Consider the following 24,781-nt stretch of genomic DNA (forward strand, 5'->3'; position numbering starts at 1 on the left):
CCCCCAGCCCCCTTCCCACCCCCTATCTTCAACTCGGTCCAGCCGTACCTAACACAGTCAACCTCAGTCAATATGCTCTACATCGACCAGCCCGTCCAGGTCGGCTTCTCTTACGACACCCTACGAAACGTCACCCGTGATCTGCTCGGCAGTGTACGGACCCTGAACCCGGGGGACCCGATTCCGCAGCAGAACACCACCTTCCACGTCGGCACGTACCCCAGCAACGACCGCAACGCCACGGCCCAGGGGAGTCGCAACGCCGCCGTTTCTCTCTGGCACTTTGCCCAAGTCTGGTTCCAGGAGTTCCCCGGCTACCACCCCAACGACGACCGCATCAGCATTTCCACGCAGTCATATGGGGGCCGTTACGGCCCGGCCTTCGCCGCATACTTCCAGGAACAAAACGACAAGATCCAAAACGGACACTGGAAGCGCGTAGAGGGCGAGAAGTTCATCCTCAACATCGACACCCTCCTCATCGTCAACGGCTGCATTGACCGTAAGACCCAGTGGCCGTCCTACCCCGTCATGGCCTACAACAACACCTACGGCATCGAAGCCGTCAGCGAGACCTGGTACAACTCCATGGTCGACGCCTTCAGCCGGCCCGGTGGATGCAGCGACCGCATCGACGAGTGCCACCGCTTGTCCGAGCTCTACGACCCGGAGCACCTGGGCATCAACGCCACCGTGAACGGCGCCTGCGAGACCGCCGAGTCCTACTGCGTCCAGCACATCCGGAACCCCTACATCCAGCAATCCGGCCGGAACTACTACGACGTCACACAGATGGACCCGACGCTGTTCCCCCCGCCGTATTCCCCGGGCTACCTCAACCAGGAATGGGTCCAATCCGCCCTCGGCGTGCCGCTCAACTGGACGGGCAGTTCGGGAGCCTCGGGCACAGCCTTCCGCGGGATCGGCGACTACCCCCGCCCCGGGTGGCTGGAGGACCTGGCGTACCTCCTGCACAGCGGCATCAAGGTGACGCTCATGTACGGAGACAGGGACTACGCCTGCAACTGGATCGGAGGCGAAGCGGCGTCTCTCGCCATTCCATGGGATAACCAGGAAGAGTTCGCGGCGGCGGGGTACGCCGATCTGGCGACCAACTGCACGTATGTTGGTGGGCAGGTCCGCCAGTACGGGAACCTGTCGTACGCCCGCGTCTTCCAGGCCGGTCATGCCGTTCCGGCCTACCAACCTGAAACGGCCTATCGGATTTTCAACCGCGCGTTGTTTGACCGCGATATCGCTACCGGCCGGGTTGACACGGCTGCCAACCCTGATTACGCCACGGAGGGACCCGAGGATACGTTTCATATTAGGAGCGAGATGCCGGAGCAGTATGAGGACTATTGTTATATTCTGTCCCCCAGCACGTATGGCGCGGCGCAGATTGCGGCTCTGAGGGATGGAAGTGCTGTCATTAAGGACTATGTGATGCTGGAGCCCAGCCAGTGAGGAACACTTGGTGGCATTTGATGTCACCCGATGTGGCCGTTGAATCATGGTCCTAGGGAGCATTGTTTGCAAAAGGAGCTGGGAGGCAGCTTGAGCACAATATGCTCTCGCCATGTGATCGTCAAAGCATCTATTCAAAAGTCCATGCATCGCCGAAGCTGCTAAAAACTGTAAGACTCCCTATATATCCATCCAGTCATCACTCGTCGTGAGACTCCGACTCTCATAAAGCCTCAAGTCCAGTACAGCCGCCCGCCAAAGACACAATATGGTAGATGGGAAGAGCCCATGTGCTTATTTATATATACTCGACCCGCTCTGCTTCAGCACAAAACCAGGCGGGAGTCCCCGGCACGTCGAGGCCAGGATCCATCCAGATGGACCGATCCACGGTGCGGTCTGGTTTGTACAATGAAAGGAAAACACTCGCGGAAATGTTGGCGCCGCTTAGTACTTCGCGGTCGAGTTGCGGCCGGCAAAGTTGTTGTTGGTAAGGAGGTTGACGGTGCTGATGGGGACACCGCTGATGGCGCCGCTGATGGCACTCTCGCCGATGTAGCTGCAGAGACCGACGGGGTCGGAGGGGGCGCCGCCGAGGGCGAGGAAGTAGGCAGCCAGGCCGGCAACATGGGGGGAAGCCATGGAAGTGCCAGAGAAGGAGCCCTGTCATACCGTCAAGTCGCGTTAGCACGTGTTTTGTATCAAGTCAAGGGAAAGCAGAGACCGCAGAATTAACGTACAGAGCTACCACCGGGCAAAGCGCTCTCAACATTGTCACCCGGCGCAAGAATGTCCACGACGCTGCCAAAGTTGGAGAACGACGCAAGCGAGTCGAAAGAGGTAGTGGCACCGACAGTGCACGCGCTGACTTCGGAAGCAGGGGAGACGTTGCCCGCATCCTGGGCCTCGTTGCCGGCCGCCACGGCGAGGAAGAGCCCGGCGTTGACGACGGCGGCGGCCGCGGCGTTGAGGGTGGCGGAGTAGCCGCCGCCGAGGGACATGTTGACGACGACGCCGCTGGGGCAGCTGCGCGAGGGCGAGTCGGTGACGGTGAACTCCATGCCGGCCATGACGCCGGCGATGGTGCCGAAGCCGTTGGCGTCGAGCACCTTGACGGCGTAGAGGGAGGTCTGCTTGGCCACGCCGAAGGTGGTGCCGCCAATGGTGCCGGCGACGTGGGTGCCGTGGCCGTCGCCGTCGGTGTTGTCAGTGTCGACGAAGTTGCCGCCCCAGGTGGCGCGGCCGTTGAAGTCCTGCGAGGGGAAACGTTAGCCAATGTTTGAGTCTTTTGGGCAGTCGTATAATCGTATTAAGAGAAAGAAAAAAGAAAAGAAAAAAAGAGAGAGAGAGAGAGGATAATGGCTCACAGGGTGGTTAACATCAATGCCAGTGTCCACAACGTAAGCGCAAGTGCCGGCACCGGCGCTGCTGTCGTAGGCATACGAGGTGGCACCCGCAGCGCTGCTAGACAGACGGGCAAGACCCCAAGGCGCGTTTTCCTGGACGTCAAACTTGCGTATGACGGCGTCGTGCTCGATGTACTCGACGTTTGGGTCGTCGCGGAGGGTCTGGAGCTCCTCGGCGGTCAGGGTGCCGGCGAAGCCGCGCAGGTGGCTCAGCTTGTAGACGTGGTCGGCCTTGGCGGCGTAGGTGGAGATGGTGCTCTGGATGGAAGAGGACCGGAGACCGTCCTTCATCTTGACGATGTACTTGTCGGCGAGGATGTCGGCGCCGCGGGGCTTGAGGAGGGGAGCCGGGACATCGCGCTTGGTCTGGGCGGCAAGGGGAGAGGCCATGGCCATGGCCGGGAGGAGGGCGAGGAGGGTAGAGTAATGCATCTTGTTTGAATGATGGGGTATATACGAGAAGAGAAAAGAAGTCTAGACGGGCGGACTGGACTGAGCGACGAGAGTCAAGGAGAGTGATGATGGCTGGATGCGGATGGTAGTGGAAGACAGGAAGGGGTAATGTGTGACAAGACGAGATGTGACCGTTCTTATATAACTTCTCATGAAATCGAAGCTTCAAGACTGGCGGATACTATCCACTCGTATATCCATCGACCTTATCGATCCTGCTCATCCTAGAGCACGGCGTTCACGGGACCTTCGCCCCCTCGTTCCACTCCATGGCTCCGCCCGCCCAGGGAAAAGAGGTGTCTGGTTGTTACAAACAAAGCTACCCCACGATGCGAGGCTCGTCCCTATTCTAGAAGGTCGGCCGAATAAGGTAGGCTTGGACAGCAGATCTCTGGACATGGATTCGCGAGATGGAGGCTGTGGAGGGCAAGTCGCTGGACTAGGACGAGTGAGACTGGGAGAAAAGAGAGCAAAGAGCTGTGATGGTGATGGGAAGAGGAGGGCCAAGGAAACAAGGACCATCCAGGCAACATCCCAGTCTGGTAGCTATCAAGGCCAGGGCATCGCTGCCGAAAGGGCAGGACGATCATCTTATGCTGGGGCAGCTGGTCAGCCATCCTGGCCCATCCACCTCCCCCAGATGGCAGTCCCCTGTAGATCCGTGAGAAGGGAACTGGGCCCCTTCGTATCTGCGCCAGGCCAATAGCGGTCTTCAGTGGCGCCTGCGTATGTAGCTTATTTAGTGTGTTACCCTAGTCTGGGAATGGCTAACGGCAGTTGGACATCTGCCGGATGGTCCATGGGTCCAAGAGGGGGGGCTGATGTGGCAACCCACAACCTTGAACGGAACCGACGGATTCGAGAGATGACCACGGATTCACAACTTGTCCCAACCAAAGACTGACAAACAGACGCCGGACCAACGCCGACACAAGTTCATTTAGACACATCCAAAGGTCCGCATGTGTTCAGCATGTGATTCGTGGTCGCAGATCTCCCGTATCCCCTGACTTGCGCCGCATCCTGCTCCTACTGGACGTCAACCCCTGAAAAACCGGGCTGTGGTCTCCCATGCTCATCTTGTTCACTCCTAAACGGACGAGTCAACGGTCGCCAATACCATTATGTTAGCATGTCCAAGCCACACCTTGAATCATGCACTTCTTTTGGTAGAACATTACTCCCCACAGAGAGCTCTCGCCGTCTTCGGCCCTAACGCCCCATGTCTATGTCCCATGCCCCCCCCTTTTATTCCCGTTGGCCCCGAATCCATGCCACTACCGTTGTTTCATCCATGTCCCCTTTTTTCATCCAATCCAACCATTCAGTCGCACAAGGCACAAGAGACACTCGGAGAGCTAGAGCCACCCTGACTGACAACTGGGACCAGAGACGAAAAGGGGGAAACGGAGCCAACGCCGTGGTTGATGCACCACGACCTAACAATCCTGAACTCGTCAACACTTAATATCCCCTCGTGTCTTTTTCCTTGGTTCTTCATCTGGTAGGCTTGGACCAAGCGCTTTCTCTTGCTCGCCGTCCTTGCGTCTGTCGACCACCCGATTCCCATGGGGGAGGATCCTTGCCGAGAGCGGAATGTGTTATCAATCGCCTCTCCATACTGTCCCCACCACGAGACCCTATTCGAGCAGAGCAAGGAATAAACGATAAAAAAACCGACGATCATTCCTCTTCGAAATCGGCATTATAATGGTGTATTTTATTTTATACCCAATTTACACCTACCTACGACACCAAAGTCCCTAAACACCCCCCGACAATCCATCCACTTTCTTGTTTCGTGTCCGTTTTTTTTTTCTTCTTTCCCCCTAATTAAATCAAAGTATCACGCCGATGCCGTGAAAGACGACTGGATTATTCAAACCCTGGTCCAGCGTCAACAGCGGCTCCAGGATCGCGATCGTGGTAGAATAGCCTCGGGGATATCGCCTCGGAACATACAAAGATCGTCCCAGTGCAGTGATCACCACGGAAAATACCCCTAAAGACACCTGAACGTCCGTTCTGCCCGCTACAATGTGCACGATAGGTATGGTCGCACTTCGCCTTTTTACTTCTTCCGGCCTTTTCAGAGAAAAAAGTGAAGCCCAGTCGGCCCCGTCACGGCTCTGGCGTGATATCGCTGCTGCCATCTGAGGTTGAAGACGATCCGCGGCAGGCTTCTCCCATGTGATGCCATTCTCGGCACGGTTCTCCAAGCTGCTCACCGTATCAGTCGCATAGGATCGACATCAAACCATACAGAACAGGGAGCTCGATCTCTATCATCTATCGCGGCCGCTTCAGAACATGAAGTTGAGCGAACTGGCATCCTCACGATACTACACGCCTGCCTATTCTGTACTTCTCGACGTCGTGATACCGGCGATGCCTTCATGTTGAGACGATATCGAGCTCAACTCAATTGCAACATCTCCTCAATCCTACATTCTACGTGGATTCTCTGCAGGATGACGTCGGTGAAGACTTTACGTAGTCTGCATTGCGCGCTCGCGGCGCTCCCTCCTCGTCTCATCTGGCGGTCTGACCAAGCTCATTGCATGCCTCATATCACGACCTGCCTAGCTTGAATAAGATACGCGCTGCACATCAGTTTTTGTGATTGCTGTCATAAGCTTCAAGTTCATTCTTAAAATCAAAATAAAACAAACATATCTGGTGTGACTAACGCCTACATTCCGTGTCTCATCTCAACCCTCCGATCTATGTTTTCTTCAAGAGATATGGTCGAGGGCGTGCGAGACGATATTCTCGTCAAATTCAACCCGGACTGCTGCAATTCTAGCTCTCGTTGGCCGGCGGGATTTCTTCAATCATTTTCGTTTCTTTTTTTTTCGTCTTCACCTGCGTGTCTTGAACAGCTTAACAGCCACTGCAACGATTCCCTCATTCTTGTCCCGTCGGGTCTCCCGTCTACCCCCAGCCCTGGTCAGCCCTGTCAAGGATTCTGCGTCGGCGCTAACCCCCTGTCATGTTTAAGTCACCGATGCACTGCCGCGATCCTTATCCCATTATCACATGCACTGTTCTGTTACCGTCTAGTTGCCGTCACAAATCTGGGCATGTCGGCAGTTTGTTGCCCCGGTGCACGCTATTTTACTTGGTGTTCCACCACAGCTGTTATATGCTCTCTTCACCCGCCTTAGCTTAGGCCTCTTCATGACGTTCTTTGGTATATGATCAAATGGGAATTGAGGCCTGTATAGAATACAGGAAGTCAAAAAATCAATTGGAAACACGAAGCATTATGGAGGATTCCTTGACCAAACACTGTAGGATGCACTACCTCGTTCACCACTAATTCGTTATGTTTGTTCCCTGCCTATACATCAATGTGATAGTTGATAAAAATAGACGACAGAGTGTCAGGGTCCTGCACACTCCTGCACACGGACACAAATGATACATGTACATCAGGCACCAACAGCCAGCAGAAGTGCATTAAGTTGACGCAGGAAGAAGCATAGGACCGCACACATTTCACGGCTCCTGTTTTTCTGCAGAGACTTTCTTCTGTCATGGCACCACTAAAGTTTTGGAAATCCCAGCAACTGATTAATGCGAACATTGAAAACAGTGCATACACAGAATAGGACGACCTAGTACTAAAGGAGACACACCTGGTGGACAGGGGATTCGATGTAGAATGAAACGATTGTTACCAGGCCATATCAATGTTCTATGATTTCCCACAAGTGGGAAGAACAATATCGAGGGTCCTCAATATGATCTGGGTAAAAGGCGGCACGGCTCGTGTTGGCTCAGACGTGATAAGAACGACAGGGTGAAGTGGAGGATGGACAGTAACTGTCTGTCTGCCCAACAGCGCAATCACATCATCACAGTCAACCCGGTGAAGACATCAAGTGCAACTGTGCAACTTGCTTGGATTATAAAAATGCCGCTGTGGGCAACAGATCTGAGACATTCCTTGATGGGGACGAGCTGAGACGGGATGTCATTTAAGTGGCTCCAGGTCTCAAGGCACACTCATAGTTGCACAAGGCGTGACATAATCTCTTAATATGTTGGAAGAGACGTATATCCAGTATAGTTAGCCTTTAAAAGACCTTCCCACCCAAAGATCAGGTCGGTCGCAGGTAGTTCTAGGAGATCGCGCAGCGATACCGGGGCAACTGGCTACCCAGGAACAGGTCACAGCCCGTCACTCATTGACCCTAGGCTGCAGGATGGACTGAAAGGTCAGTTGGACAAGTTGAGATGCGGTTTGTAGGCGAGAATACCAAACACTTCATGTTGATGTTTGCTGGGACCGTTCGGAGCGTGATGCGAAGCTTTCTTTTGCCCCTGAGTTCTGGCAAGTGTGAAACAATGCAATAGCCCAACTGTGGTCAAATAACAGAACCCAAGGATACTTTCTAGTCTTCTGGCCCTATGCTCGACATATGCCAGATTACTACTAGTCTACTATAGTAACCAGCTTGCGAGAGATTTGTAAAACCATAATATCTGACTCCTGAAGACAGCGGAAACCAACGTTCCATCATGGGCATATCGGACACCTTCTGATTGCGCCGCTTATACATGAGCAAACAGGGTCTTGGAGATGGCGTTATGGGGGTGGAGGGATCTGATGTGAAAATATATTCGAAGAAGCAGAAAAGAAGGAAAGGAAGGGTGAGTATTTGGTGGAAAGGAGCAACTATGCTCCCGGCTTGCATCTGGCCTCACCATCAAGGCTCTTATCCTTGGTCTCTTACGTTGAGGCTTTAGTCGACATAGTGCGTCTCTTACGTTATGCCACAGTTTCTCTTTCCATTCTCTCATTCTACTCTGCCCACATGTCATCCCGTCACGTTGTGCCCTCGCCGGCCGACTTCTGCTGGTGACACGAACGTCACTACGGCCATCCCCAAGAACCACCACCAGGTTTAACGTCCTGAAGACATTGCCTGGCGTACATGTATTGCCGTCTCCACTTTCATTATGATTATGATGTTCTCCTGTGATATCCCGCGCGCCGGGTCCCCGTCAACGACACGTGGAGGGAAAGGTTCCTATGTTGCCGTTGATATGGGTGGCCGCCATTGCTGCCTACATTCTCGCCAGGGAGACGTTGAGAAAGAAGGGTCGATATAGAACGCGAACCGGTTACGGAGCATTGTTCTAAAGATGAAATTGAAGAGGGAAAAAAAGGAACAGGAAACATTAGCCGTGTTCTTGTCACTGGATCGGCCCCTCCCTCCGTTCTGTTATTAAGTCCCCAATGTGCTCCAGATGGAATGACGACTAAGAATATCGAGTGAGTACAATACCTAGCAGCAGTAAAGGCACCCGGACATATCTGGACATAGGGGACGAGCTGTGGTCAATTATAGGGGTATTCGGTTTCCAAAACGAGTGGCTTTAGTTCACGGGAGGTGTGAAAGGGTAGGAATGATCTATAATGCGTGCTTTTAATATTTTTAGTGCGTATTGTTAGTGCCCAGTCTCCTAGTAATATACACCGACATCAAGGGGTTCGCTTCGCCGTCGAAGCCGAGAATCTGTTAGGGCCAACAGTTCGTGAAGGTATCCAATCGTATTTGGATTCGGCGGCGCCATCCACTAGGATAGCGGGGTAGGCTCCGCTTTGGCCGTCCCGGAGCTGGCCAGGGACGATTGCGAGAAAGTGTTTGGTCTTTTGAGGTTATAATGGCGTTCACGATGCTAATCTGTATTCCTGTAATAGTGGGATGTCGGAATCACATTCACGACGGGCAATACCGAGGCCTGTGGAGAGGGTCTTCAAGTGCGGTGTCATTATGTAATACAGTAATACCTATACCTCCGAAGAGACCAAAAGGCGGGGGTTGCTCTCTCTTGTTTCAAAGGTTTCGGAGGACATGTAATTGTGAAGTCCTTCGTAATGTCTTGATGGCCGAGGTGACATGGAGCTTCTTGGGGAGAAATGAGAATGCCCAGGACGGTCATGACGACAGTGGTAGTAGGGGTACGATGCGTGATGACGACAGCCAAGTATCAGATGAGGGGCATCTGTTTTTGGCACTGGCACCGGGTCAGCTTTCCTGTGAAGAGTGGGGGCTGAAATTTGGCTTGCGAATTTTGGGTTAGTGGTGGTGGCTGGAGTGGCTGGTCATGCGGCTTACATAATACTTTCCGCCGTGGTTCAGCCACAACCCTACCAAGAAAGGCTTTTTTTACACCAAGCTTTTTGCCAATTTTCTCCCATTCTCCCGTCTCGCCCAGAAGACCCAGAAGTCTGCCCTCGCACCACACGAACCACGAAAAATAAAGGCGCTGCTAGTTACATCCGTCATGCTTTTGTTTCGCCATTCGACATGAATCGACCGAATTACCACCGGTCCCAGAAGACTGAGGACTAGCTCAAAAGCGGCGCCGCAAAATCCAACGGGTCTCTTCTCTTTTCGAGGTTCTCGGCGTTTTCTTCGGGCTCATTTTTTTCTTTCTTCTTTCTTGGTGGTGTACTCTCGATACGCCAGCCTCCATAAGAAAGAAAACAAATGGCTCAGCCTTCCATCGAAGCAGACGGCGGCCTTCTAGTCGGGACTAGTCCAGTCGTCTGGATCGAGACTAGGACGAATGTCGGCTCTTGTCCCCTGTCGTCTCCATCCTGGCTCTAATTCTTCTCCGCAAATCACGGCTCAGAGCCAAGACGCTTGCGCTCGGGACTCCAGACGCCACTTACCCATGCCCGCAAACAGAACAAAACCGTGGTGAGGTTCCTCCTTGTGTGTTGGTCGCTTCATACGTCACGTCAGCTGGACGAGGACCGATCTGCATTGTGTACGCTTAGAACGTTCATATCGGGGAAGACAGGTGAGCAATGTCAGAAGCAGGCCATGGTGCCCGGCTCCTTGCGCGTCTCCTCGCTCATCGACTCCCAACACCACGGTTGACCCAACCGGGGCGGCTTGAAAAACCGACAAGGCTTGGCTGCAACGTCATACTTGCAGTGCGCGATGAGCTGAGACTTGTTCAACATGTCGAGTTCCAAATCCATCGTCCAAGGAACTACATGTGGCAGGCTAGTGGCCCGAGTCTGCGAAGGCGTCTTCCTCGTGACTAGCATGGCTTCGTCCAGGAAAATGCCGCTAAAAAAAAGAAGAACAAAAGAAAAAAAGAAGAAGAAAAAAGAGACACGAAAGTTTGAAGACACCCCAACCCCAGGCCTCCTAACTTGTGGTCACGTTCCCTTTTCCCTTTTTACCCCCTTCCTGCGTACGTCATATAATTACGGAGATCACACGCACCAAGGCACTCTCTTACGTACGAACACGATACAAGACCCATCATCGTTGCTGTCCTCATTCTTAATCCCCTTCTTCCCTCCTTTTCTCCTTATTGTCTGCATCACCTTCCTTTCACACGCCATCTTTGCTTGTCCTCCCCCGTCACCTACTTCACCCTTACACCTCCCCCACCGTCCCTTCGTCGTAGAGACCGAACAGCGATACCGAAATTTTCTAACACGATTCACCTGTCACCACACCTTTGATAATCCGTCAAGTACCTTCGAAGCAGACCACCAAACAGCGAGTTGAGTTGACCTTTCGGCCGTGGTCGTCGTTATGGGGCTGGGTAAACTGTAAGTCCTGCTCCCTCCTGTTCCCCTTTTACTATCACCGCTGGACTCCCTAATTCCCCCTCATCCCCTCATCCTGCGTCCTTCGTCCTGATGCGTACTGACAAAACAGATCGGTGCGCATCAATGGCGCCGAGTGCGGCGTGGAAGCTATCCTGCTTGGTGTCGTCACCAGCATAGGAGGCTTCCTCTTCGGCTACGATACCGGTCAGATTTCCGGCATGCTCCTCTTCACCGACTTCCGCCGCCGCTTCGCCACCGAAACCGACAGCGATGGCAACGCCGACTGGAACCCTTTGCTCCAGTCCCTCCTCGTCTCCCTCATGAGCATCGGTACCCTCCTGGGTGCCTTGTCCGGCGCGTATACCGCCGACTGGTGGGGACGCCGAAAGTCACTGTCGTTTGGTGTCGCCATCTTCATCATCGGCAACATCGTCCAGATCACCGCCATGAACACCTGGGTCCACATGATGATGGGCCGCTTCGTCGCCGGTCTCGGTGTCGGTAACCTCTCCGTCGGTGTGCCCATGTTCCAGTCCGAGTGCGCCCCGCGCGAGATCCGCGGCGCCGTTGTCGCCTCGTACCAGCTCGCCATCACATTCGGTATCCTCATTTCCAACATCATCAACTTTGGTGTCCGCAACATCCAGGATTCCGACGCCTCGTGGCGCATCGTCATCGGTCTGGGACTCGCCTTCTCCCTGCCCCTCGGTATCGGCGTCCTTGCCGTCCCCGAGTCGCCTCGTTGGTTGGCCGCCCGCCACGATTGGGACGGCGCCCGCTTGTCCCTGGCCCGCCTCCGCGGTCTGAAACATGATCCCCAGCATCAGCTCGTCGAGATGGACGTCAGGGAAATGTACAAGGTCCTCGAGGAGGAATCCCGTGTTGGCGTCGGCTCCTGGGCCGAGTGTTTTACGGGCAGGCCTTCCGGCATCCCTAAGCTCGTCTACCGCACCTTCCTCGGCGCCGGCATCCACTTCCTCCAGCAGTGGACTGGCGTTAATTACTTCTTCTACTACGGCGCTACCATCTTCGAGTCCGCCGGTGTGGACGATCCCATCCTGACCCAGCTCATCCTCGGCGCTGTCAACGTCGTCATGACCTTCTACGGCCTTTATATCGTCGAAAAGTACGGTCGACGCTGGCCGCTCTTCCTCGGTGCCTTGTGGCAGGCCGTCTGGCTTTGCATCTTCGCTTCCGTCGGTGTGGCCCTGCCCCCTGAGGACAACCCCACCACCGGTATCGTCATGATTGTCGCCGCTTGCATGTTCATCGCCTCGTTTGCCGGGTATGCTTCGCCTGTCCCTTGTGCTCGCTCCCATTAACCCCCCCCCCCTTTTTTTCTTTTTTCTTTTGGGCCCCTTGACCGCCCCTTTTTCACGAATTCAAGCTAACATTCGACGACAGAACCTGGGGTCCCATGGCCTGGGTCGTCATCGGCGAGACCTTCCCCGTCCGGACCCGCGCCAAGCAAGCCTCCTTCGCCACCGCCTGCAACTGGCTCGGCAACTTCCTCATCTCCTTCCTCTCCCCCATCGCCGACGACGGCATCGGCTACGCCTATGGCTACGTCTTCGTCGCCTGCAACCTGGTCGGCGCCGCCGTCATCTGGTTCTTCTTCTACGAGTCCCGTGCCCTTTCCCTCGAGAACGTCGACCGCATGTACGGCCAGCCCCACGTCAAGCCCTGGACCTCCAACAAGTGGGTGCCCCCCGGCTACATCACCCGCGAGAAGCGCGACCCGAACGCCTACGACGACGATGCCGGCGTTAACGACGCTGCGGCTGCGGGTGCGAGGGCTGAGATTAGGGAGAAGCGGGGGGAACGGAGTAACAGCGAGGAACCCATCGCTTCGCATGTTAATGGCAGTGGTTCGTCGCCGAGTCCGTCGGACGTGGAGGCCGGTAAGGCTAAGGCCCAGTAATTTCTCTTTAAAATCAGGACGGGGGAGGGGGGTTTTGTATTGCTTGCCTGCCGTTTAGAGAAAAAGGATTCAAATTGACTTTTAACGATATTTCTTGTCACATTATATGTATACTACTATGTATTAGATATTTTGGGAATGGCCGGAGCTCCTTTGTGCTTTATTTAGTGTATACCAGAAATTGCTACTCAGGTCAGCATCAATCTCCCATACGAGTCGCTGCTCGCGAAACGTCCCATAATCCACCCACGCGAGCAAGGTTTGACGGGGACAACAACACGCTTAACACGTGGACCGCATTCCCTTCTCAGCGATAAGCCCCATGAACTTTCGCTCCTCCTCCATGACCTTGCTGCCACCTTCCAGGGGGTTGACGGTCGGGTACAGCGCCTCGAGCTGGACCTCCCTCTGGTGGATCTTCGGCCCCTCCTTGCTGCCCGCCATCAGAACCTCCAGGACGGTGCCGTTGCCGTATTTCGCCTCGGTGAGGAGCTGCATCATGACGACGGCGAGGTCCTCGGAGGATAGGGCGAGGTCGTCTTGGCCTAGGCGGTCGCGGCAGAACTCTTGGTCGAATAGGGGGGTCTAGGGATTGGGGTGAAACGTGTGAGATTTATGTGGTATTCATCACATGCTGAGGCGTCGACGAAGGGGAGAAATAAAAGGGAAGAGAGGGTGGGTATTGTTGGGTTGGGTTTAACTGGAAAGCCGATGACGATGGAAAAGGAGGTGACGGGAAAGGGGAATAGGGGGGAAAGGGGAGATGGACGCACTCTGGCTGGCCCCGGACAAATCACCGAGTTCCGAATGCCCACCAGCTGTTTCAAGCCCTGGAGCGACTTGGCAACACTGAGAATGGCCGCTTTGCTGGCAAAGTACAACGGCGTTTGGATGGAGTGTAGATATCCACCCACACTGGACACCCACAACAAGTTGCCCTTGACCTCCCGGTTCTGCAGCCAGTAGTCAATAGCGATCTGGGCGAGGCGGATAGGCGCGATGGTGTTGACGGAGAAGATCTGGTAAGCGCCGACCGAGGCATCAGCCGGGTCCTTGGCCTCGGGCGATACGCCGGGCGGGTTCCAGAAGGCGGTCCAGGGGGGCTCGAAGATGCCGGCGCCGTTGACGAGGATGTCGACGCGGCCGAAGGTCTTGAGGGCCGTCTCCCAGAGGGAGGTCAGCTGCGACCAGTCCGTCACGTCGGTCTTGTGGAAGGCTACTGAGGGGTTGCCGGCTTTGCGGGGCGGGTGTGGGTGCTGGGCGGCTGTTGCTTCGGCTTCGGGACGGAGTGTGAGGTCGCCGATCATCACTGAGCAGCCTGCCTTCAGGAGCTCCTGGGTCAAGCTAAGACACATGCCTGTAGTTTTTGTTTTGGAGGAGGAATAGTTAAGATCAACATCCCTGTCCGGTGACGAAGAGCGGTCCGCAAAACACGTGGGTAGTAAGGGTAGGGGTAGGGGAAGCGTAAGAGAAAGGAGAAGGTTGCTTACCAGACCCTGCACCGGTAACGAGGGCGACTTTGCCGTTGACGTCGTATCCTGCCATTTTGAAGTCTATGTCCGTCTGGCGCCTGGAGGGTGGGCAATAATGAAGGGATCAAAGAAATTGTGTGTTAATTGGGTGGCAAGAGAACAGTTAAGACTGGGAGAAAAGAACCAGGTTTTCCGCTTGTTGGTTGCGACACTCTTATAGATTCCTGGTTTTAGTCGTTTAATGTTCCAGAGCCTAGGACTCGCCAGGGAAGTGAGGAGGGGGAGAGACGCGAGCGGAATACTGATAGAGCTGAGTCTGCCAGTTTTGGCCGGGAGATTCCTTGATTCAGACGAGACATGCTGTCGCGACTCGCCAACGCCAACCGCTCACAGCCCTCGATTCTGACGATCCCACGGCTTGCCGCTTGTCCGAAGCCCGCAGTGTCTAGAAGATGTCCGATATAAAGATACGTAGAGAAACAATCCATATATCGGCCAGCAAGTTAGCACACGTGCGAATGGCACTGCAGATACAGATGCACATGATGCAGTAATACTTGCAGACACAACGAGGCATTGCATTCGTGCCGAGGCTGATTACTTGGTACGGATAGCTATTATAATTTACGCGACCCTACTTCCCGGGTGATATGAGCCTATGGAAGACGAAGTTTGCACCTGGGCTTACCAGTTTGGGCCCAACAGACAATTCACAACCCACCCCCATCATCCCCAGTTAGACAGGGGGGATACGGTTGGCGGCAGGGACCGCCCCTCAGTCTTCAGACTTCGGGGTTATCAATCCTTAGCCCACTAGGAGGACAATAAAGTGAGACGACTCGAGTAGATACATTACCCTTCACTGATGCCTGTATGGAAGAGGCAGATGTTTTATGTGAGGACTACCAGCCCTCTTCGTCTTCTCCACCTGGTCTGGACTCTAGATATGTTCTCCTGTTGTCCAGCGGCCCGCCTGGGCACATCAAAGCTGACCGATCGTCATAACACAGACCATGCCGTAACCATTTTGCTCTGGACAGTCGTCGAATGTGGGCTCGGCAGCCTCGGCATCATTGCAGGTTCCCTACCCATGTTGCGGGCCTTCTTCAAGCACCTCTGCGACGACGACAGCACGAAGGATCATAATAACTCGGCCAACACCGACCTGGTGACCATAGGGCATATGAAGGCACGGCATATTCGTCAACCCTACGACTCCATCTTGCAGGTGACGGTGGGGGATGGAGACGGTAACGATAACGACAACGACTCTCAGAGTAACAGCAATCACACCGGGGACAATGACAGCACTCGGCGTATTATCAAGGTGACGAATGTGGTTGGGCAGGCCACGTCGTCGCAGGAGACGATATCGGAGAGTCAACTGTCAAACACAGAGGCCACAAGATGCAATCACTCATATACGGCAGGGCGTGCATTCTTGGGGTGGGATGGCCCGGATGGGTAGACTTTTGGGGGTGGACATGTTGCATCCGGCTGGGACTTTATAGAAATCGAGATTTGACATGGGACGCGAGTTTCAAAAGGGAAACGAAGCAATTTGATCATAGACGTGTGTGAGAGGTTGGTACGGCTGGCCTCCGACCACGTGGGGAACGGAACGGGCCGCATCCGGGTACCGACCCGTTAAAAGATCATTCCGGGTCCCACTTCACGACTACTACGGCAATGAGTCCAGAAGGCCCAGCTTCGAGCCTTGATTATTTACCTTATACAGCTCGCAAATCGCATCTTCTGTTGTTCTCCCCTAACGAGAATTGGGCAGTACAGCGTCAAACGCTTCAGTTAACTCCACAATTTAGCTTGCCCTCTCACACGGAGGCGTGTAGCTCTCGGAAATGACCCTGGTGGTTCGATGGAATATGCCAATTTTGCCAGTTGAAATTCCAACTTCGATCTCAGAGTGCTATCACGTTCCCATCCCAGATAGTTCATTGCAAGCAAAGCATACGTGTAATCATTTCCATTCTCGATAATATTGATCTTGGTACCCCTGATACGTATCATACGTTAATTACCGTTTATGCGGTCTTGAACTGCACTGGCAAATTGATAGACTTGGTGGTCAGGGTCACTCTGTCCCTTAATGTCCAGAGCAGGCTCAAATTCGGATACGCAGTCCTTATTCTTGAGACAAGGGGGCAGCCGTCCGCCATGGTTATTCAGGGGCCCGTAGGCGGGGTCATTCTTTAGCCGCCAGATAAGGGACTCGTGCAGGACTGCGTCGGTCGGTATATCGCGGGCGTGGCCTTTGTTTAGTGGGAAACGGACATTTACCCATTCGTTGTTCTCGAGCTCCCACCGAGTGATAGTGGGCAGCCATTCTCTGTCGTGTCAGTTCTCAACCTGAACAGACCTAATAAAGTGCAAAGCCTAAGGGAGACGGAGACAGCCACGGGACTTCTCCACGGATGCTTCGACTTACCCATCCATTTCCAGAACAACACCTTGAAGAAGCCCGTACCCTGACCAAAGGTAAGAGAATCGTGCAGAGCACCTCTGAGAGCCTGCTCTTTCCTCTTCTGAAACCGCCGCTTGAATCCATTGACGCTCTTGCACCACTTGACTGCACCTGCAGGGTCCAGTTCACCCACGAGCTCGAGCTCACGGATCATCCAAGCCAGGGGGATATCGCTCAGCTGGAAAGGGTCCCGTCGGATATCCCTGCTGGGAGCCGTGGCCTTCCTCGACGTCCAAAAGTTCGTAATGCGCTGCCAGAAGCTCATATTCTTCTTGGTATCCAGGGGGTTGTCTTCCGAGGCAGGCCAACCACCACCGACATCGCCATGGCAGCCGGGGAACCAAACCTCTTTGATATCCTCATCGTTGTGATCCGACCCTCGGATATCCTGAGCGAGGAGGGCCGGCTTGAACTTGACACGGCGCTCATCAACAGCGACGGCGTGGCGGACAAAATGCGCCGTGCCCTTGACAGGGACAGGAACGGGGGCTTCTTTCTCCAAGACGGCGACAGAGTTGACGCAGTCCCAGATGCCGAGGAAGTACACCTTGATGTTCGTCTGTTCGACGACTCCGCAGTGCATGACCTCTTCGTTGCGGCAGAAAGTGTTGCTGAAAGCCGTGATTTCGTCGCGGGCCCGGCCGAATCTGCGTCCGTGGCGGGGTTGATTCCCATCGTCGTGGTGGGCGTGGCCGTCAAGCACAGGGTTGGCGTCGGTTCCAATCTTATGGGGGGGTTCGCCCGGTTGGGGCGTTCTTCTCCCCTTGGGATGCGCTACTAAGAAGTCTTCCGTCTCCCCGGCGAGGTAGCGCTGGTAGAGGCGGAATGCGAAGGGGACCATCTCCTCGTTGCCCTTGCAGAGGAGTCCCACGGTGTGAATCATACGTGCGAGGAACTTGGCTGTGAAGGCGCCACGGCTGAATCCGAACATGTAAATTCTGTCGCCCTGGTGAAAAAAAGGGGGTAAGCAAAAAGGCGGACAGGTGGGTAGCTGCACTATCTCATTCAGGGGTATCCAGGGGTAGGGGTATGCCCACTTACAGGATCGTAGTAACGCATCAGAAAGCGGTAGCCGGCCATAACATGTGCATCGAACGTGGTGCCAATACCTTGATCGATGGTTTGAGACATGGAACTCTTCAACTGACCAAACCATGATTTGTTTACAGAAGTTTCGTTGACGTCGTAGGTACCGATTCCGGCTGGGGAAGTGTAAGTAATCCCAGCCTGTAATATGGAGCCCTCAATGGGTCTTCAGGGGTAAAATAAAACAGATGCCACTCACTTTGATAGTAATGATACTGATTGGGGGCATTTCGATCCAGCTTTTGTAAGAGCTTAACAACATTGGTATCGGCATTGGACCCGGTGAATGCGTTGCCGGTGCCATCGAAGCAGAGGATGAGCTTCTTTGGCTCCCTGCCCTCAGCGCTGAGGCTCCTTACGGCAAGCCCGTTGCTCTGGCTCGTGCCTTCGGAGTTTTCACCGGAAGCCATGGCCGAGAGCCTGGACGAAGGGGTCTAGGAATTGAAAAAGTATTGATCAGTAAAAGATGACCTTGAGCTTTAGACCAGAATTATTCAAGTATGCATCACACAGGCGACAGGTTAGACAGAGGGGTTTGCATTAGGTGCGGGAGTCAGGGACCCCAGGACCTCAGAGACGCGGCATTTATAACTCCTCTCGGCCGTCAATGTCTCTGAGAGCAACGTTCTCCTACTACCCAGCCTGGTCGCACTCACATGCACTTACATCCAGCCGCCTCGAGCCTAGCTAGTATGGCTACTGACTTCCTGCTGTATTCAATAATTCAACGCTCTGACCACTGCTTGTTATTTCTTCCGAGATCCTTGAACTGTGCTGCGTCGCTCTCCTCTGCGGGTCGGCCGACCAAACATGTATCACGTCTGACTACACTAACTGCTCGGATAGGGAGTGCTGTCTGTGGCATTCAGCTTGGGTGTGTATCCCAGGAGCTTCGTGTTTCTCTTTTGTCTAAGCTTATAGGCTGTCAAGTTTTCAGCTCGCCACTGGGCAGCTGCAGGTAGCCCCTTGTGATCGCCAAGAGACGTCGGAAATTAGCATTAGTTCAAGGTCTCAAGCTTCTGCGAGAGGGGTCCTGGACTCTAGCATTCTGCTCTCCCCGGTCGCGAGTTGCCCCGCAACATTGACGGGGAGTTGACATTAGGGGTAACTGTCTTCGGGGAGACTATCGGGGTTTCCAGCTCTTGTCGTTGAGATGATCTATCCATATTGGGTCCATCCAAGACTCGTATTGCTAATATGCAGAGGATAAATTGACCACATGCAATCGACACCTGCATCCACGTACAAGTCATTCGAGGGCAGAGTTTGAAAACAGTAAAGACTCCGGGTCCCCGCCCAGACTTTGACGTATAAGATTTCGAACCGCGTGTCCTGGGTCTGACAGTCTGAGGGGAAACCATGCTGTGCTTCACCAGATATGTGCTCAATGTCTACGAGGTGGCTTGACTCTTTCCGAGTCCCTACATTACATGTATCGTCTGCACTCTGCAGACTTCATTCCGAAGAGCGGTCAGCGGTGCGTGGAGTAAGACACCGGGCAGCGGCAGGAGGACGCTTTGACGAATAAATGAACGATATAACGACTGTTTGAGGCCATCGCTCCGAGACATGCATATGGTCGGCACCATCCGCCTGCGCCAACGAATGATTTTGATTTACACATGCACTTATCTTCGTCTTTGCTTCTGGCCGTGAGCTAGAACTTCTTGGCTCTGGATTCCGCCCCGGGCCGTTCGCCCTCTTTTGCTGTCAGGCGGCTAGATCTAGGGGTGGGTTGGAGTCTGGGACCTGTGGGTGGCTATTCGAGGAGCTGCGGAGGTTGAGGACAGTGGTAGAGAGCTGCAACCGTAGCTGCAGCCTGGGCCGCGGTCTCGCGTCAACATGGGTGACTTTGCTTGGAAGTCGTCGGTGAAAGATCATCATGATCATCATGTCATGAGCAGGGGTCAACTCGAGAGTGTCGTCAACCTCCATTCCGAGGCGTCTGCATGTGCCGTACAACGTATCAAATCTCAACTTCATCTATTGCATGTGGTCTTCCACCACCATTCTTCGTGCTCAGTCTGCCCGGTCTGCCCGGTCTGACCTGTTTGCTGCCCCCCCTTACCATTCCCTCTCGTCCTTTCTCAGCTCTGAACTTACGCAGTGGCTGCCTCAAAGCTGATACCAGTGCAAAAACACTTCGATTGCACCGAGGCGAATCTCCCATTGGGCATTGCACAGAGGCAGCTGCATCCATATTCCTAGCGGCAGCATGCGGTTTTGGACCGTTTTGGACCGTTTTGGCGAGCAGGCGGCAGGAATCACAATGCCGGATGTCCAAGAGACTGAGGAATGAGCTACGACGTATGTCATGTCGGATATTGGCTGGGTGTTGCTTGTTGCATTGTGCCCTCCGTTGTAGCAAGATGATTCGGGGCGTTAATAGGTCTGTGAGTGTCGTGTAACTTGCCTGGGGGTCGACCTCTCGTGTCACGTATAAAGGGAACTCGAGAGGCGTCGAAGGAATCGTCCGAGAGTTGATATATATCTCCCTATGCCTCTAGTATAGCAGCCATTACTCTCTCGTGCTGCTTACTATTCACATCCCTATCAAATTCTTACTGATACCGATAAAAACTAAATCTCTGGCGCAACCATGTCTTCCAATGAGAAATTCCAGGCTGGTGAAGCGTACGGAGAGGCCCGCCATGAGTCGAGCGGCAGTCTTCTCGACGACCCTTTGAAGATTGCAACCCAGCTCGTGAAGGACTATGCTGGTGTCAGGAGCCAGGCGTCTATACCCGAGCTCGCAGGTCTGATCAAGCAGCTGAGGAGCAAGGGAGAACCCCTTGATGACAAGCAGGGGTAAGCAGATCTGTGCTACCATCTTCACAACCTGACCTCTCCGAGACGCAAACTTGAGACTGACAAGTAGTAGTACGACCGAGCTCTTGATCGGCATCCTCACAGGTCTCCCTTCTACATCCAAGATCAGGACCCAGCTTACCAACAAACTCATCGACACTCTCTGGGACAGCCTCCAACACCCGCCCCTGAGCTACGTTGGCGGCGATGTCAAGTACGAGGTCGTTAACCCCAAGGAGCCCCAACCCCACCAGTCGACGAAGAGCTATGATACCATTGAGTTCAAGGCCCCTGATAGCGACGTGGTCCTGCGTGAACACGTGCCACAAGGTCCGGATGGTCTCTTTCAATACCGAATGCCTGACGGGAGCTTCAATAACATCCTCGAGCCGAACTTGGGCAAGGCCGGCACCCCTTACGCCAAGTCGGTCAGGACACTCAAGCGACTTCACGGAGTCAAACCAGACCCCGGTCTTCTCTTCGACCTCCTGATGGCTCGAGATGATGAGAATTTCAAGGAGAACCCGGCTGGCGTGTCGTCCATGCTCTTCTACCATGCCTCCATCATCATCCACGACATCTTCCGGACCAGCCGTACCGACATGAACAAATCCGATACGTCGTCGTACCTCGACCTGGCGCCCCTGTACGGGTCCTCTCTCAAAGACCAGCTCGAGGTCCGCACCATGAAGCACGGCAAACTGAAGCCCGACACCTTCCACGAGAAGAGGCTGCTGGGTCAACCCGCGGGCGTCAACGTCATGCTCGTCCTCTACAGCCGTTTCCACAACTACGTCTGCGACGTCTTGCTCCAGATCAACGAGAACGGACGCTTCACGCTGGCGTGCAGCGAGGATGCCTCGCCGGAGGACAAGGCCCGGGCTGCGGCCAAGCAGGACCACGACCTGTTCAACACGGCTCGCTTGATCGTCGGTGGGCTGTACATCAACATCTGCCTACACGACTACCTCCGGGCCATCACCAACACGCATTGTTCCGATAGCGACTGGACGCTGGACCCCCGTGTGGAGATTGGCAAGCAGTACGACGGCGAGGGCACGCCTCGTGGTGTTGGCAACCAGGTCAGCGTCGAGTTCAACCTTTTGTACCGCTTCCACGCCTGCATCTCCAAGAAGGACGAGCGGTGGATTAACACGTTCTTCCTCAAACTCTTCCCTGGACGTAGCCCGGACGATCTGCAGAACGTCAGCTGGGTAGAACTGGGTGAAGCTCTGTTGGAGTTTGAGCAGAGCATTCCCAAGGATCCGAGCGCTCGCACCTTTGACGACCTCGAGCGTCAGGAGGATGGGACGTTCAAGGACGAAGACCTCGTGCGCATCCTCAAGGAGGCTATGGAGGACCCGGCGGGTTGCTTTGGCGCCCGTAGGATCCCCAAAGCGCTGAAGATTGTCGAGATTCTCGGCATCAACCAGGCGCGCAAGTGGCAAGTCGCTTCTCTCAACGAGTTCCGTGAATTCTTCGGCCTCAAGCGCCACGAGACGTTCACTGATATCAACCCAAATCCCGACATAGCCGGCATCCTCGAGAAGCTGTACACCGACCCTGACATGGTGGAGCTCTACCCCGGACTCATGGTCGAAGACGTCAAACCCGTCCGTCACCCCGGGTGCGGCATCTGCCCTAACTACACCCTCGGCCGCGCTGTTCTCTCGGACGCCATAACGCTGGTGCGTTCGGACCGGTTTAATACCCTCGACTACACCGTCTCCAACCTGACGGCCTGGGGCTACAACGAAGTCCAACAGGACCCTAAAACCCTCGGCGGTTCCATGCTATACAAGCTCATCCAGCGCGGTCTCCCCGGTTGGTTCCCCTTCAACTCCGTCGCCGTCATGCAGCCCATGTACACGAAGAAGGCCAACGAGGCGATCGCCCGGAAAATTGGGACCATCGACCAGTATACGCTGGACGACCCCAAGCCTCCTCGCAAGGCCGTTGTCGTTTCCACCAGCGCCGCCATCAAGGAGGTGCTCGGCGACCCGGCCAAGTTCGTCGTGCCGTGGCTGCAGCCCACCAACGACATCTTCCCCGGTCCGAAGGGTAAGGACCTGGGCTGGTTCATGTTGGCGGGCGACCAGCCCCGGAACCGGGAGAATCGGAGCGACATGACCAAGGCGATGAGCAAGATTCCGAACCTGCACGAGGCGGTGCATGAGTTTATTGAGAGGGTGGGTGCGCAGCTGGTCGAGAAGGAGACCTTCACTTTCAAGGAGGGGCTCCATCAGATCGACCTGATCCGCGACGTCGCTATCCCCCTTAACGCGCAGCTGCTGGCTGATATGTTCTACTTTGACCTTCGCACCGATGAGAATCCTGATGGCACGCTCAGTCATGCTGAGCTTTACCGTCACCTGCTCAATATCCGTGTTTGGGGCGCTAATAACAATGACCCTGGGCAGGCTTTCAACCGTCGTCGGAGGGCGCAGGAGGGTGCAGACGTCATTATCAGCTCGACCCGGAAGCTCGTCGACGAGGTCTCGCGCAGCCGTGGTTTGGGATTCGGCGTTGCTTCTGCACTGTCCTCCGTCTTCACCCGGAAGGCGTATCTTCAGAAGAACTCACTTCGCTCGTGTGGTCTCAAGCTTGTTGAGGAGTTGTTGGCACAGGGCTACTCTGCTGAGAAGATCGTCGATACCATGTGGCTGACGGCTTTTGGTGGCGTTGGAGTACCTGTTACTTTGGTGAGTTGTTTTCTTTTCTGAGTGAGAGACAGAGGAGAAGGGGGGTGGACGGTGAACCCCTGAAAAGAAAAAAAGGGGCACGATGAAGATGCTAATATTGCGTTTTCTTCAGTTCTACGAGGTCATGGAGTATTTCCTCCACAAGGACAACGCTTCTATCTGGGCCGAAGTCCAGAAGTTGACACACAGGAACGACGACGCCGCCCTTCATGCTTACGTCGAAGAGGCACAGCGTCTCACGAGCTCGCAGCGTAACGTGCGCGTTGCGACGCAGCCGGCTGAGCTGGAGGGCAAGTCGATCCAGCCAGGTAACGTTGTTATTATGCTCATCGTGAGTCTCATCCCACACTTCTCCTTCTTTTTCTTCTTCCTGTCAGGACCCTTCTCTTCTAACTTGAACGCACTTGTTCCCAGGGTGAGGCTGGTCGTAACCCCAATGAGGTCGTCGACGCGAATACATTCAATCCGAACCGCAAGACGGATGCTGTGGGTGCCTTTAGCTACGGGTCCCACGAGTGCTTCGGCAAACACATTGCTAGCACGTTCGTCACTGGGCTTGTCAAGCTCGTGGCTGATCTCAAGGGCCTGCGTCCCGCACCGGGCAAGATGGGCGAGGTCAAGACGGTCAGCATTGGAGGGGAGAAGTCCTACCTCAACGACAGCTGGTCCTACCTTAGTTTCGACCCGAGCAGTAAGTCTAGTCTTCCTTCTCTGTGGCTCTGTCGTGTTCGTATTGTTCTGTAATTTGCTAATATCTCCTTTAGCTTGGAAACTTCACTTTGATGGCCGGGGAGAGGGCACATTTGAGGGCGATAGGGAGCCTACGAAGGCGACTGACCTGCAGCAGTACTACTTTGGGATTCAGCAGCGCAAGGCTAAGTTCTTTGGTTAGAACTATGGACGTGGATACGTGATAGGAATGTCAGAATGAAATCAATGAATGAGAAATTTATGCACATGTGAGGACTCAGGGGCTGTTAAGGGAGGAAAAGACGGTGATTCCATCAATGTTTACCGCCTCCATAATAAACCAAGTCATGGAGCTGCAGTTACCCAAGAGTCCAAGACATTCTTCTAGCAAGTTCCAGCGTATTCTGTTGACTTTTCTGTATCTTCTTGGCAAGGCAGAGTGGAAGCTTAAGCCGTGTCCTTTACATGATGGTCATCCATCTGTTCAGTACAGACGATAGTGTCTGGTATCATCGTGGTCCAACATAAGCGAATAGGGGGGATTTTTATTGCTACCAACGCATTCTACACAGCCTTGACCCTTTATCCAGTTTTGTTTGGCTAGGCGGCCGCGGCCTGCCGAAGTGAGGCGGATGCACTGCATTATGCATGAATGCACGTTGGCTGCAGAGCAGAGTCCTCACCAACATGACCAACCAGACGC

General features: G+C 54.4%; 9 protein-coding genes across 9 annotated transcripts in view; 5 read left to right on the forward strand and 4 right to left on the reverse strand.

The window, feature by feature from the left end:
• SODALDRAFT_58522 (carboxypeptidase S1) overlaps positions 1-1,616 on the forward strand; it is a 2,403-nt gene extending 787 nt beyond the window's left edge. Inside the window, exon 3 of the mRNA XM_028615508.1 lies at positions 68-1,616. Within this exon, the coding sequence (XP_028463942.1) occupies positions 68-1,467 (1,400 nt within the window). The 3' untranslated portion in view covers positions 1,468-1,616. The remainder of the gene's footprint in view (positions 1-67) is intronic.
• A 334-nt stretch (positions 1,617-1,950) lies between these two features.
• On the reverse strand, positions 1,951-3,305 carry SODALDRAFT_262297 (cephalosporin C acetylhydrolase; the record flags this gene model as incomplete). The annotated part of the gene is made up of 3 exons (XM_028607458.1): positions 1,951-2,130; positions 2,208-2,720; positions 2,835-3,305. Coding segments are annotated over 3 exons (1,164 nt in total), but the record flags the coding sequence as incomplete, so codon positions are not given.
• Positions 3,306-7,512: 4,207 nt separating this feature from the next.
• SODALDRAFT_362999 (hypothetical protein) lies at positions 7,513-8,396 on the reverse strand (the record flags this gene model as incomplete). The annotated part of the gene is made up of 5 exons (XM_028614518.1): positions 7,513-7,525; positions 7,599-7,662; positions 7,846-8,034; positions 8,150-8,286; positions 8,350-8,396. The coding sequence occupies 5 exons, from the start codon at positions 8,394-8,396 to the stop codon at positions 7,513-7,515; spliced, it is 450 nt and encodes a 149-aa protein (XP_028463944.1).
• A 2,253-nt stretch (positions 8,397-10,649) lies between these two features.
• SODALDRAFT_58560 (high-affinity glucose transporter ght2) lies at positions 10,650-13,111 on the forward strand. The gene is made up of 3 exons (XM_028615509.1): positions 10,650-10,917; positions 11,027-12,202; positions 12,322-13,111. The coding sequence occupies exons 1-3, from the start codon at positions 10,901-10,903 to the stop codon at positions 12,836-12,838; spliced, it is 1,710 nt and encodes a 569-aa protein (XP_028463945.1). The 5' UTR covers positions 10,650-10,900; the 3' UTR covers positions 12,839-13,111.
• SODALDRAFT_328511 (NAD(P)-binding protein) lies at positions 12,972-14,738 on the reverse strand. The gene is made up of 3 exons (XM_028610711.1): positions 14,329-14,738; positions 13,612-14,195; positions 12,972-13,423 (listed from the first exon to the last, which is right to left on the reverse strand). Exons 1-3 carry the CDS (start codon positions 14,381-14,383, stop codon positions 13,121-13,123), a joined length of 942 nt encoding a protein of 313 aa, XP_028463946.1. The 5' UTR covers positions 14,384-14,738; the 3' UTR covers positions 12,972-13,120.
• Positions 14,739-14,968: 230 nt separating this feature from the next.
• Positions 14,969-15,961, forward strand: SODALDRAFT_363004 (hypothetical protein; the record flags this gene model as incomplete). The annotated part of the gene is made up of 4 exons (XM_028614519.1): positions 14,969-15,088; positions 15,191-15,587; positions 15,659-15,796; positions 15,882-15,961. 4 exons carry the CDS (start codon positions 14,969-14,971, stop codon positions 15,959-15,961), a joined length of 735 nt encoding a protein of 244 aa, XP_028463947.1.
• Positions 15,962-16,341: 380 nt separating this feature from the next.
• On the reverse strand, positions 16,342-18,288 carry SODALDRAFT_283328 (hypothetical protein; the record flags this gene model as incomplete). Its single annotated transcript, XM_028608403.1, has 4 exons — positions 16,342-16,657; positions 16,684-17,738; positions 17,834-17,994; positions 18,078-18,288. 4 exons carry the CDS (start codon positions 18,286-18,288, stop codon positions 16,342-16,344), a joined length of 1,743 nt encoding a protein of 580 aa, XP_028463948.1.
• An 809-nt stretch (positions 18,289-19,097) lies between these two features.
• Positions 19,098-20,177, forward strand: SODALDRAFT_363006 (hypothetical protein; the record flags this gene model as incomplete). The annotated part of the gene is made up of 6 exons (XM_028614520.1): positions 19,098-19,142; positions 19,255-19,355; positions 19,432-19,530; positions 19,601-19,743; positions 19,780-19,984; positions 20,063-20,177. The coding sequence occupies 6 exons, from the start codon at positions 19,098-19,100 to the stop codon at positions 20,175-20,177; spliced, it is 708 nt and encodes a 235-aa protein (XP_028463949.1).
• An 85-nt stretch (positions 20,178-20,262) lies between these two features.
• Positions 20,263-24,619, forward strand: SODALDRAFT_328513 (heme peroxidase). Its single transcript, XM_028610712.1, has 5 exons — positions 20,263-20,686; positions 20,760-23,388; positions 23,501-23,719; positions 23,803-24,079; positions 24,153-24,619. The coding sequence occupies exons 1-5, from the start codon at positions 20,478-20,480 to the stop codon at positions 24,278-24,280; spliced, it is 3,462 nt and encodes a 1,153-aa protein (XP_028463950.1). The 5' UTR covers positions 20,263-20,477; the 3' UTR covers positions 24,281-24,619.
• Positions 24,620-24,781: the final 162 nt, after the last annotated feature.

This window comes from Sodiomyces alkalinus, assembly GCF_003711515.1.
Source record: "Sodiomyces alkalinus F11 unplaced genomic scaffold SODALscaffold_10, whole genome shotgun sequence".
Lineage (NCBI taxonomy): Eukaryota > Fungi > Ascomycota > Sordariomycetes > Glomerellales > Plectosphaerellaceae > Sodiomyces > Sodiomyces alkalinus.

What these genes read in the sequence shown, in the direction of transcription:
- SODALDRAFT_58560 (XM_028615509.1), top strand. An exon ending in TTCATCGCCTCGTTTGCCGG is followed by an intron (nt 12,203 to 12,321) that starts GTATGCTTCGCC and finishes ATTCGACGACAG; the next exon opens with AACCTGGGGTCCCATGGCCT.
- SODALDRAFT_328511 (XM_028610711.1), bottom strand. Translation starts at nt 14,383, where the DNA reads ATGGCAGGATACGACGTCAACGGCAAAGTCGCCCTCGTTACCGGTGCA. An exon ending in CGTTACCGGTGCAGGGTCTG is followed by an intron (nt 14,196 to 14,328) that starts GTAAGCAACCTT and finishes CAAAAACTACAG; the next exon opens with GCATGTGTCTTAGCTTGACC. An exon ending in TTTGTCCGGGGCCAGCCAGA is followed by an intron (nt 13,424 to 13,611) that starts GTGCGTCCATCT and finishes CCCAATCCCTAG; the next exon opens with ACCCCCCTATTCGACCAAGA.
- SODALDRAFT_328513 (XM_028610712.1), top strand. Translation starts at nt 20,478, where the DNA reads ATGTCTTCCAATGAGAAATTCCAGGCTGGTGAAGCGTACGGAGAGGCC. An exon ending in TTGGAGTACCTGTTACTTTG is followed by an intron (nt 23,389 to 23,500) that starts GTGAGTTGTTTT and finishes CGTTTTCTTCAG; the next exon opens with TTCTACGAGGTCATGGAGTA. An exon ending in CCTTAGTTTCGACCCGAGCA is followed by an intron (nt 24,080 to 24,152) that starts GTAAGTCTAGTC and finishes TATCTCCTTTAG; the next exon opens with CTTGGAAACTTCACTTTGAT.